The 12,588-nt window shown below is 40.0% G+C and overlaps 1 protein-coding gene across 7 annotated transcripts in view; it reads right to left on the bottom strand.

Moving 5' to 3' along the window:
• TMEM156 (transmembrane protein 156) overlaps positions 1,672-12,588 on the bottom strand; it is a 28,291-nt gene continuing 17,374 nt past the window's right edge. The window contains exons 6-9 of one of the 7 annotated variants that reach the window (XM_021393928.1): positions 12,474-12,582; positions 11,023-11,108; positions 9,847-9,993; positions 3,361-3,485 (exon numbers count right to left, since the gene is read on the bottom strand). In XM_021393928.1, the coding sequence (XP_021249603.1) occupies positions 11,024-11,108; positions 12,474-12,582 (194 nt within the window). In that variant the 3' untranslated portion in view covers positions 3,361-3,485; positions 9,847-9,993; position 11,023. Of the gene's footprint in view, positions 3,486-9,846; positions 9,994-11,022; positions 11,109-12,473; positions 12,583-12,588 lie in introns of all 7 variants that reach the window. The other 6 variants (XM_021393926.1, XM_021393924.1, XM_021393930.1 and 3 more) reach the window with 6 other exon arrangements.

The raw sequence follows: 12,588 nt of genomic DNA, 5'->3' as shown, positions 1-12,588 counted from the left end.
AAGGTGTGAACACATTACTCAAACAAATGTGAGCTATTCCTCTTCTGTGCTACAGGGGTGAAACTGAAAGGCATTCAACAAAAGGTGCCAGATCTGGAGTCAGACAGTGTCACCTAAATGAAAGCCAGAATGCTGGGTAATTCAAACAACTTTTACACATCTTCAGATGACTCTCAAGCCATTTACTAGACTTGCAAAACTGCTATTCTTCCTGCCCTGGCTTATCTCACCGTATCAGCAGCCTATACTATGCTTATTTTTAAGGTGACATAGAGCATCTTTTCTTCAGTCCCCTCATCAGTTCTCCCCCCTCCCCGCCCCATGTGGCCTATTTCACACAGAGCCGTCAGCTCTGCCTTCCCATCAGTTTTGTTCACCCAGCTCCACCTCACCTCCACACCTCCTTCCCCCACCAGGTTCTGAGGTTCTTCCTTTTATCCCTCATCTCGTGTCTGAGAGGCTGTATCAGGACATCTTTCTTCTCTTCACACATTCAGTTTTCAAAAAGCCCAAGATGAAGACAAGAGGTTAGGAGGACTAAGGAGAGAGGTCACTAAACAAATTAGTTGCTTTTTAGCCCCCTCCTTCCTCCTTCAGTGTTAGTGAACAGGTTTAGAAAACAGTTAGTCAAAGGAGTGATTCCTTCCTTATCACTCTCCACAGCTACCTGAAGGGAGGTTGTAGTGAGCTGGGGGTCAGCCTCTTCTCTCTTGTAACTAGTGACAGGACGAGGGGGAATGGCCTCAAGCTGCGCCAGGGGACATTCAGGCTGGACATTAGGAAATTCTACTTTTCTGAAAGAGTGGTCAGGCACTGGAATGGGCTGCCCAGGGAAGAGGTTGAGTCACTGTCCCTGGAGGTGTTCAAGAAACGTTTAGATGTGTTGAGAGACATGGTTTAGTGGGGTTATTGGTGGTAGGTGGATGGTTGGACTGGATGATCTTGTAGGTCTTTTCCAACCTAGCTAATTCTGTGATTCTATGATTCAGGGGGACATCTGATGCCTGGCCCATACCTGTGCCAGCTCCAGCACCAGAAGGGACCGGGCTGCCCTGAACAAGGCAGACCCTTCCTCATGGCCCAGGAATGAGTTTGGTTACAGAGCTTGTCCTGGTTGTTTCCATGCCATACACAGATGGCCTCCACAGCAAAAACATTCACTCCCACAACACTCTCAAATCCTAGTAAAGCTTCTTTTCAAATGCAGAAGTGAAAAAGAGTAATGAGAAGAAAGACCTTCATAAAGAGGAGACTTTAACAGCATGGCCTTCCCATCCAGGAGGGGAAATCAAGGGAAGTTGTATACATGCACCCTTGAATCATGCTTCTTCATGGGTGACATGGAAGAACTGTCTCACCATTCCAGCAGACAGAATGACCGTGAAGCAGCTCCCTAACGGAAACCAAGAGGCCTCAGTGGAGAGCAAGTTGGGTGTGGCCCACAGCCTCCTCAGCTGCCTTAAAAGGAGCACTGCCAGCTGGTTAAGAGCTGACTATCCACCTTAGCACTCATGAGACCACATCTACAAGATTGTATCTGGTTCAGAACTTCCTAGTACAAGTACAGCATCAGTAAACTGGGGTGAGCGCAGCAGAGACCCAACCTGCATGGGGCTGGGGCATGTGCCCCGTGAGATGCTCTGCTTTCCTACAGTTTGGGTCCTACCTGCAAAACCAGGTAAGCTCTACTCAAGAGAAATTAAAACTTTTTACTTGTTCATGGTGTTTCACAGTGATAACTCAAGAGATGCAAACTTCCAAGGTAGTAAAACACTTAGGAAGCTGTTGGAAACCTGTGGGTAATAAAGTCACTGCTTAGCCCTCCAAGGAGGAAAAAAAGGGGGAGGCTATAGGCAACAACAACAACAACAAAAAAAAAAAAAAAAAAAAAAAAAAAAAGAGAGAGAAATTAAGAAAGAAATTACAGGAGAAAGGAAATTAAATTAGGGTCACAAGGAGCAAGGCTATCTCTACCGCCAAAATCCCAGGATTACCGAAGGGGAAGAGTGATAGATAGTGCCATCGTCTGAAGCATCAAATGGCCTTAGTAATTCTACAGTGACTTTAGATAGGTTTTTCTCTTCCATCTGTAAGTAGCAGTTCCACAGAAAGGGGGAAAAAAAAAAAAAAAAGAGGTTTATTTTATAGACTGCATTAAAAAATCCATTTCTGAAAAGCTTTAAGTTATTACCATAGATAAGCAATGAAGCCTCAAAAGCTCCTAAATCAAAAAAGTCAGTATTTTTCTTTGACTCTTTTTCTAAGATGGTAACAAACAATAGAAACAAATGTTACAGTTTCATACAACTAAATTTAAAAAAATCTGTACGGGCTCAAATTATTCTGAAGCTAATGTTCACAACTATTCCTATTAAATCTGAACTGCATCATGCAGTGTAATGGCTGGAGAAGCAATTTCAGAAAGCTTCAGGAGGGAAAAGCTATATAAATGTAAGGGATGGAGGTTATGGAGTATTAGCATGACGCTAAATTGCTGCATATCATATTTGCAATGGGCAGTTTACAATCTGTTCATCCTGATGGATTTAGCACAAGGGAGTCTGAAGCCCTAGCTTTGCAATTTCTGTCTCTGCCTAATAATTTATGGTTAGATTATACGCGCAAATAACATGTTAGAGCCGAATGAGTTTGGGACCCTGCTCAGCCCAAACAGCTCCATTATGCTCAGAGGAGCAGTAATAAATGGAAAGTAAGGAAAAGTTCCAGGAGATAATGCGTTTGAATACTAATGACCTAAGCTAATCCAAAAAATAGAAATGCAATTTTTCAAAAAGTACAAAACCCATTTGGCATCTTAATGGTTTATAAAATAAAACAATAATAATGATTTAGTGGATTTAAGCCACATGTACAAATTTTCCACATTTCTCTTCTTTATCCTCTGAGATGTTGCAGAATTTATGTGTCTTCCTAGTTTGCTGCAGAAATTAAAATGTACTGCAGAACTCTCTCCTTCTGTATTCCGTTGGCCATCTTCTTCAACAGACAGAAATTATCTCTTAAGCATCTCAGTCACCTAGAGATTTAAAAAAAGCTGAAAACTATTTTTCATTTCATGAAAATACAGGTTCATTTCTATCTTTTGTCGCTATTTTATACCATGGAGATTATAAATTTTCTCCCAGTTGGGGAAATAAATTATCACATGGATTATCTCAGAACCTTATGATTAAGCATAAATCCTGAATGAACAGAAAATAGATGGGAAATCTATAATTTACTACTGAAGATGATTGTAAAGCAAAATGTGTTCACCCATCATTCATATTTTCTTAATACGAAGTAGTTCTGTTAGATAAAATGAAGCTTCTCAAATAAACTGCACAGCTGGCATTCTCCTGAAAAGATGGATAACAGAGTTCCCAAAATTGCGATGGAGATGCTGTCTTCTGTGGTGTATTGTTTGTTTGTTTGTTTGTTTTTTTCCTTTCATGCAAAATGAATTGTATTTCATATGGTACCACCTGAAACAAAAGAGAACATTAGTATCAGAAATATGAGGAGGTTAAAAAGCAGTTTTTTCACATTTTCTTAAATGTCAATGCAGTGTACTTCACAATTCTATATTCCTTTCAACATTTACAGTAATTAATTTTCCTCCACTACAAAAGGCAAAGGAGGAAAAAAAAAAGAATTCTAACTAAGCAGTTATCTACATAGAGGATATATACCAGATTGGAGCTAAAGAGCTACAAAAGATACCTGACAGTAGAATGGTGGTTTAAGTACCTGGTCTGTGGACAGAGGAACCCGAGTGAGAACCGCAGGCCCTTATTTTCAGGGAAGGTTGGCAGTAAGGGGCAGAGACAGGCTGCATGGGAGAGCACTGGCCATTCACACCCAGCTCAGTGAGCCAGTAAGATGCCTTTAAAGTGTCTTGAACTGGGCTTCTGCTGTCTCCATAGAGTTCATTCTGGATCTCTCTTTTAAATGCAGGAGGTGGTCAGTCTCCCTGAAATAACTGGGCAAGCTCCACTCATCTCCCATCCGGGCAACAAGATGATGGGAGAAGAGTTCAGTGTAACACCTGCCTCCATTCCACAGTCTTACTCAGTGTCAGCTCCTGGATGTCTCTTTTGTGAACTGATCCACCTGCTGCAGAGTGTTCAGAAGTTAATTAAGCAACTCTTACTTAGTGCGGCTCAGCCAAACATTAAATTATCCTAATGAAAACTTGCAGACCTGTGCCCAATTTGATTTCATGTAGTATACCTGTTTATGGCAGGACAAATTTGGAAATAAAGAAATAAAAACAGCTTTTTTCCACATTCCCAGATGAAAAACACTGTTTATTAATCATCAGTGAGTCTTTTGAAAGCTGGACTGCAGCTCTTGGGGTTGCACGTGATGCAGAGATGAGATGTGAAAATGTCCAGATTCAATTCAAGCTCAGCTTTAGTTTTCAGGGAACTATAAAGTGCTTGGGGGGAAAAAAAAAAAGTGCAGCATTTCTTTAGTTCTTATTCTCACTGAGTGAAAAAGCAAATGCGGCTTGTCACCCATTCTGGTAGTTCATGTAGCTGAGGGCTGAATAACAACATCTGTCTCTCTTTTCCTTTACACCGTGAGAACTAGGATAAGAAGCATTTCTTTGGCTGTGAAATCATACTGGAGGCAGCAGCTGCTGAAGCAATCTAGCAAATGTGTAGGCAGGATACAATGCATCAAAAATTGATGCCAGCTAATGGAACAGAGGTTTTAAACAGACTGTACAGCGCCCATTACAGTCCAGTTCTGCAAGCACACAGGACTGCTTCCCTTCAAAAACTTCCAAGTGTCTGTTTTGGAGAGAAACACATCCAAGTGTGCACTTTAAGCAGAGACCAGTAATCATGCCAAGTACCCTGGAATGCACTCAGCAGTCTGATTCTTTGAGCTTTTTCCTACGAAGAGGAGTTTTAATTTAAATGCATAATTAAGATTTGAATCTATTACAAGAGCGGAAACAGTAGGAGAATTATCTTTTGTGATACTTAAAAATATTTTTAAAAATAAATATTGAATCAAGTAACTTCATCTAGTCCTCAAAAGAATTTAAAACTGCATATGGGCATAAATCTTTTTTCATTGTTATCTACAGGAATTTATGAAAGCGTTTAAAAAAAAAAAAAATCATGCTCTAAGAATGGCCAACTGGAAAATCCAGATGTGGCTGAACTTCTCAGCATCATCACATCCAATTGTATTACGGCTCTAATCACAGGACATCAATCACTTCTGAGCACTGAAACGATGCTTTTCAAAAAAAAAAAAAAAAAGCATCAAAAGGATAACTAGAAGGATCCCAGCAATTTGAAAGCACACCTACTGTTCTTTACCAATGTGATTTTCAAGAAGAGCCTAACTCATCTCACTCTCACTTCTGAGCACACTCGCTAGAATGTTTTGAACAGTTTCATTGCTTCCCCTGCATAATTAGTATCTTCTGTTGTTTGTGTGGGCGTCTTGCTTGGAGATGCATGACAGGGCATTCTTTTAAATATGAAAATATTTTTGTGAAGTCAAGATCACGTGAGGAAAATCATAGAATCATAGAATGGGTTGGACTGGAAGGGACATTAAAAACTATCCAGTTCAAATCCCCTGCCATTGGCAGGGTTTCTCACTAGATCGGGCTGTCCAGGGCCCTGAAAAGCAAAACTATTTTTAGTTGCCCTTTCTGTTTGTGCTACTAAATTCTGTAATGAAGATATCTGATGAGCTCTTTGGGAAGGCAGAAGGGACCTCGGCCCAAACCCAGGTAATGTCCTAGATGGACCAGCACTGAATTAGACATTAGTATTAGACTGCAGACATTGGTGTTAGACTGGACTTCGTACAACTGAATTTCTACATTGCTAGGGAAAGGAGATATCCTTAGGAAATGACAGCAGTGATGCCAATCTGAATGTAGCTGGATAGGAATCAAATTGTCATATGCATAGTTACTTGCTGATCTCTTGTGCTACATGGAAGGTGACATGTCCACATGCTTTTGGACTGCAAGAGAGGAAAAGGATACATCAACTTCTTTTATTTTCTGTAAAAGTGGTTTTCATCTTTTTAGTCATACATGTTCATCCCCTGTGCATCCTCCCTGTCAGTTACCTGTCATCTACTTTATGTTCCAATTTTATAATTCATTTCACCTGAAGATAAGATTGTGCCTTAAATTATACATTCACTGGGAGACCAACTTGTCTTGCTTAACTACACAGCTACGCTGTCACTCAGAAAGAAATACAGAGATGTGAAGCACTTTACGTATTCAAGGATCTGAAAGCTCTTTATAAAGCAAGATGAAAGTGCTGATGGCAAAAGGAAGCACACTGAAATTGTTGGCAATTGCTGATGTGGAACTTTCATTAGCTATTATGCAGCCTTTGACACATCAACCACTTTTACTAAGAGAATTAATGGGAGGCAGGACGGTAAGATTATTTCATCTTGTCCTTGGGGCACTGACTGTCAAAGAGACTGATGCAGTAAATAAAGTCCTTAGGGTAACAGTGACCAAATTGTGTGAACTTGATCTAAAGACAGCCGAGAGCATGACACTGGACACTTTAAAAAAAAAAAAAAAAAAAGTCCACAACAGTTGGCTGAAAGAGATGGTTTTCTCTTTCTCCCTTCTCTTCTCCCTTTTCTTCCTGTTTTTCCTGTTCTTTCTTTCTTTAATTTTCCTCCTTTCTTCCTCTCTGCTTTCCCTTTGTCCTCTCTCTGATTTCCTCTCTTCCTTCTCTCCCTCCCTCACTCCTTTCTTCTTTCCTTATTCCTACTCTTTCCCTCCCTCCTTCCTTCCTTCCTTTTTCCTTTCCTGCCCTCATAAAATGGCAGCACTTCAAACAAGAACTGTCAGTTCAGTATCTGCCTCTAATTTCCCCAAATAAGGCAGAACACTGTTCTGTCCTTAGCCGTGAAATCCTTTCATGCTCCTTTTGAGTCAGAGAATACAACACTGCTTCCCCTTAAAAAGGCAGAGGACAAAAATGCTGTAGGAGAGGGCTCACAATACTTTTCATGGCATACACGTGATTGTTACTCTGCTCTGATCCGTGCAAGGTTGAACTGTGCCTGTGGCATGGGAGAGGCCAGCAAGTCCTGCAGCAGTCTGCTGTGGGAAGGAGAGACCACCGCCAAGGGATGGACACAGATACAGCCGGAGAAAAGTCACTCCTTGGGAAATGCTTGCTTCAGCCTCAAAGGACAAATAGGTAAAGCCTTCCCTGCATAACAATGATTTCAGGGCTAGCCATCAACAAAACAACCTCGCTGAATGTTCTAATACCTTTAGACAGGCTGTTCACAGTATATAGGGGTGTTTTAATGAGCACAGTGAATTGACTCTTATTTGTTCACTTTTATTTCTAATTGCAATAATTCTTTTCCCTACACTGTTTTAGGGAACCGTCATTGAATTAGGTGCATTCAGAAATGTTAGTTTCCTTATGGTTTGTCATGCTGAATTTTTTAAGTAAAGGAAGCCTAGCTTTTATATATCAATTCAAACTTTCTTCTTCTGATCTGCTCTCCTGGATTGCTTATTATCAGTGCACCTTCTTGTTTCTGTCTTTTCATTTATCACAGAAAAGAATATTCATTGCTGATTCTTCAGATTTAAAAAAAAAAAAAAAAAAAAAAAAAAAAAGCAAGGGACCCAGATAAACATCTCATAGCATTAAAGAGCTGCTAAAAGTAATAGTTGATGCCAGTAGGGTTCTTTAAGTTACAAGTACAAGTTGATGCAAGTGGTGCTTTGTAAGTTAAAAGCACAATGAAATCTCTTTGTTTTATCTGGGAACAAACATTTATTATCACAGCGCAATTAGTAATGAGGAGTCACCAGCAGAGACTGAAAAAGAAGTTGGGTATCCAGGGCTTTATTCTAGCATCCTGTCCCCTGAAAAGCAGTGCCTCCTAATGCAAACGTTTGCCCTGAATGAAACATTCATGTTTTCTAACCAAATAAACAGCAGCCTTGAACTCTGCAGTAATTTTTATGTCACCATTTGACAGCTCTTAGGAAATATATCTGCAACTGTCACACATAAACAGATAACTGTCTTACAGCACCGGAGAGACTTCACTCATTCATTTTTTCCAGGATAGTTGCTAGTATGGTGGTTTAATGAAAGATGGCAGAAATAAAGGATTCTTAACTTCAGCACTCAAATGTAATAATAATAGTTTCCTTGAAAATATACAGAGATATTCAAGTGACCTAGACTGAAAAGATTCTCCTTTGCCAAAGCCATATGGGTGCAGAAGTTGGTGAGAGTTTCATTACCTGAATTTTATCTTGTGTGCCTCTTAGTATGTGTGTGCATAGAGATACACACGCTCCCCATTACTTCCTGTCCATCGGTTACCACCACACTGCCAGTCTTCATTTTGTTAAGCATTCAGAAAGAAATCACCCTTATTTTACTTACTTTGATTTAGTACGTTGTCATGAGGAACAGAGAATGTTGGGGACAAAGTTTAACACAGCTAACAGAGAGGTCTCCTCCTGTCTCCACAACATTTTAAATCATGTCTTTTCCAAGAAGATTTAAAAGCAGTAAAATAGATGGATTAAAAAATGAATCTGATCAGACCTTCATTTCAGAATTCTCAAGGGTACTAAGACATAGGACACTACAAAAAGTCCTTTCATATTTCACACCTTAAAAATGATGGACACAGAATGTAATGTTGTTTGTTAAAAATAGGATTGATTTCCTTCTGAGACCTTAGCAAACAAAATGAAGACTACTTATTTCCTGCTCCTTACAGCTTCTGTTGCACTTACTGTGTAGCTAATCTCATTACAGAAAAATCAGATAAACACTCTGTGCTGTGGTTAATGTTTTCTACAAGCAGATTCAGCTACCTGAAATCCAGAAAAAGCATCACTCAGAGAAAAGTGGTTTCCTTGAAACCCACCTCAACAGCTGAAGTATTTTCAAATGTGTTCCTCTATAAAATGCACAACTCCGGAAAAGGTGCCTTGGCCAAACTGAGAGCTCACCCAACAGCCCGGACTGCCAAAACTTACAAGTGTAAAACACACGTGATTTAAAAGCTTATGCGCGTGCAGGGGAATGGACACGTTAGCTTTAAGAACACCAGCTCATGGCTCTCAAGTCACCAACTTGCCTCATTGATCCAGGGCAGGCATTGTCGTGACTTTTATGAACAGGACTGAAGTCAGATCTGAAGAAGAGAAGGGCAGCTGTGAGCACTGTCACCAGTGGAGCTCTGGTAGCTTTCTGTCTTGGGTTAGAACCCTTCCTCACTAGAGGCTTGACTCCAAGTTCCTGTATTTGTGATTTTAAATCCGTGTGCTTCAGGGAAGCAACTGAGAATGTGATAAAAAGGTGATGCTCTTTGATTGAGAAGCTTCTGATACACACTTCTTACCTCCGCCCTACCCTTCTTCTTGTCAAACAAAGAAACCAATCAGATTTTGTCATGTTGATGACATCTGTAAATGGCTTTGCCAATTCTGTGAATTTAATAATCTTATTATTTTTCAATCTCAGTACTTAACTATTTATGTGCAGCACTTTTAATGCAGCCAGCTCTTCCCTGTTGAGCAAACTGCTCTTTGGTAGAGTGCTACAGACTTAATAAAGATGACCCTAGCACACATGAGAGAAGTAGATCACAGCCTCCTTCCACATCCAAAGAAACCCAAAGTACTTCCAGCCAGCAAGCTTTCCTGTAAGCTGTAACTGCAACGTTGTTAGCTACTGAGCCACCCACAAACATAAGTAGCAATGAGCTGCATCTGACTTTTTCTATGAAGGGGGAAGTGTTTCTCTGCAGGAAGTGAAGCAAGACTAAAGCAGAAAGTGCTTTTACCAAGTACTGAGCTTTGAGACTATTCCTGTGAGAAATGTTATTCAAAATCCAGTTGCAGTGGAAGACAAAATGTCTACTTCTTGTCTCTCCAGGCACAAGAGAGTCCTTCTCCAGCCACACTCTTTAATAATCTTTCCATTCAATGTCCTGTAACATTAAAATACCACATACTGAGCATTAATCCCACATACTGCATCCATTTCACCTTGCTACCAGCAGTCCTTCTGAAGGGTGTGTTATGACCATGAAAACAAGCCTGTTTTGGTACAGCACAGCACTGAAACAAGCTTATTTGGTGCTTCTCAAGACACCTAATCTTTTTCTTTTGATGACAGGCTCAGAGATTAAACAAAGAGATTACTTCAATCAAAAGTGTCCTGAATCTCATATATTATCTCACCAAGTAATCAGAACATCTACAAACCTGTTCCATTCCTCCTTTCTATTCTACAATACAGAACAGAATCTTATCTTACAGAATGTAAGATAATAAAAGCAAAAGGGATACTAGCAGGTCAGTCTGAATGGTTACTCCACCTCCAGGAATACAGACATTACATTTGCATGGGAATGCACCATAACGTTTTGTTTCCTGCTTCTAAAAGATGAGCTTTTGTGAATCTGACAGAAAGTCTAATGCTGAAGTGACTGGGAGGAGCCTCTGCAGAAAGGAAGAAGGGGCCCCTGTTGATGGGAGTCTAAGAAAGCTCATGGCATCCAAGTGGCAAACAGATGAACTCAAGTTATCTGAGAGATCTCTCACCTATGGTATTGAATCGTAGAATCATCTGAGTTGGAAGGGACTCTTATCTGTCATCTAGTCCAATTCCCCTGCAATGAACAGGTACATCTACAGCTAGAACAGGAGCTCAGAGCTCAGATGCTCGGATGCTCAGATCTCCATCCAGCCTGACCTTGAATGTCTCCAGGGATGGGACATCCAACACCTATCTGACTTTCCAAGTCTTGTCATCTGTCTCTTGATAGCCTCATTTTAGAACAGTAATTATGTCAACTTTCCATCTCTGTAAGTTCTTGTAAGATCTATGGATGGGAACCACTTAAAAATTGCCTACATTTGTGTGAAATATGCTGCCTCATAACCCAGCTAGTCTCTCTCAGAAGCAAAAAAAAAAAAAGAAATCTAGTTCAGTTATTAATTTATTATGGAAGTACCTCATATTTTGCCAGCATTACTGCTCCAAATTGCTTCTTTAGCTCTGCTGTCAATGCACAACTTTGCTGCGTATGGTTCCACATGACTCACAAAAAAACAAAGCATACATCAACTTTTTTAATACGTGGAAAAGACAGCATGACATGATCTTGCATTTTTGAAAAAAAAACCCACCATCCAAATTAAATACATGTAAAGAAGAACTTCTTATGCTTTCATCATGAAGAGTAATATAAATCTGTGTAAATAGCCTCAACCCCATTTATGAAATTGATGTTAGTCTGTTTATATTACTTATTTGCGTAATCTGTTTCTAGGCATTACAAATATTGTCAGGAAGAGGTATCTCTTTACTGCACTTTTTTTTCAGATCTTTTTCAATAATCATGACTTCCTGAAACACTTTCTAGAATACAATGGCCAGATAAAGTTAGAAATAGTATACTAGTTTTGGTTCCAAACTGAAACCAACTTCTTGTCATTTATTCCAACTGGTGTAATAACAGAACAATTAATTTCTTTCATTTTGTGAATTTTATCAGCTAACTATTTATTTCAAGCACATGATTCTTTCCATAGATTATCTGAAAATTGCTTCTTTCCTCTGTCCTTGTCAGAAACAAATGTCAGCAAATTGCTGAAGTCTGGGATTCAATGTTCTGTACCAGAAAAATAGTGTCAGAATTAGCACCGGTGCCTTCAGGGGCACACAGCATTTAAAAGGCTAACAGATTAGTTTATAGATAATTCTTGGTACCAGAATGAAATTTGATTTTGTTTTCTTGCCATCTAGCTTTTACAAAAACATTTTCCTGTTTGTCATCTCATATATTTGGCTAGAAATATGAACTTATTTTGTGCAGATGATGCCACACATAGAGTACTGTGTTCAGTTCTGGGCTGCCCATTTCAAGGATAGAGAACTTCTAGATAGAGTCCAGTCGAGGTCCACAGAGATGATTAGGGGTCTGGAGCATCTCCCTTATGAGGAAAGGCTGAGAGACCTGGGACTGTTCAGCCTGGAGAAGGGGAGACTGAGGGGGGATCTTATCAAGGCTTATAAATATCTAAAGGGCAGGATTCAAACTAGATGGGGCCAGGCTCATTTCAGTGGTGCCTAGTGACAGGACAATGGGCACAATCTGGAACACAGAAAGTTCCATAAAAACATGAGAAAGAACTTCTTTACTGTGAGGGTGACAGAGCACTGGAACAGGCTGTCCAGAGAGGTTGTGGGGTCTTGTTCTCTAGAGATATTCGAAATCTGCCTGAACGTTTTCCTGTGCAACCTGCTGTAGGGAGCCTGCTTCAGCAGGGGGTTGGACTGGATGATTTCCAGAGGTCCCTTCCAGTCCATACAATTCTGTGATTTTGTGAGTCTGCGATTGCTTAATACTAATTCTAAAAATATGAGGCAAACAGAAGAAGTTGAGCATTGTAAGGTACTTACGTACTTTCAACAGTTGAGGTACTCAGATGACAATGTTCTTGTTCAGGAATTATGGGAAGTATCTTCATGGCCTGTGCAGTAAGTGGAATCTGTTGTTTGTTTGTCTTCTCTGTTA

This window comes from Numida meleagris, chromosome 4 (genome assembly GCF_002078875.1).
Source record: "Numida meleagris isolate 19003 breed g44 Domestic line chromosome 4, NumMel1.0, whole genome shotgun sequence".
NCBI lineage: Eukaryota > Metazoa > Chordata > Aves > Galliformes > Numididae > Numida > Numida meleagris.
Note: the sequence above shows the minus strand (reverse complement) of the source record. Positions and strands in the feature narration are given on the sequence as shown.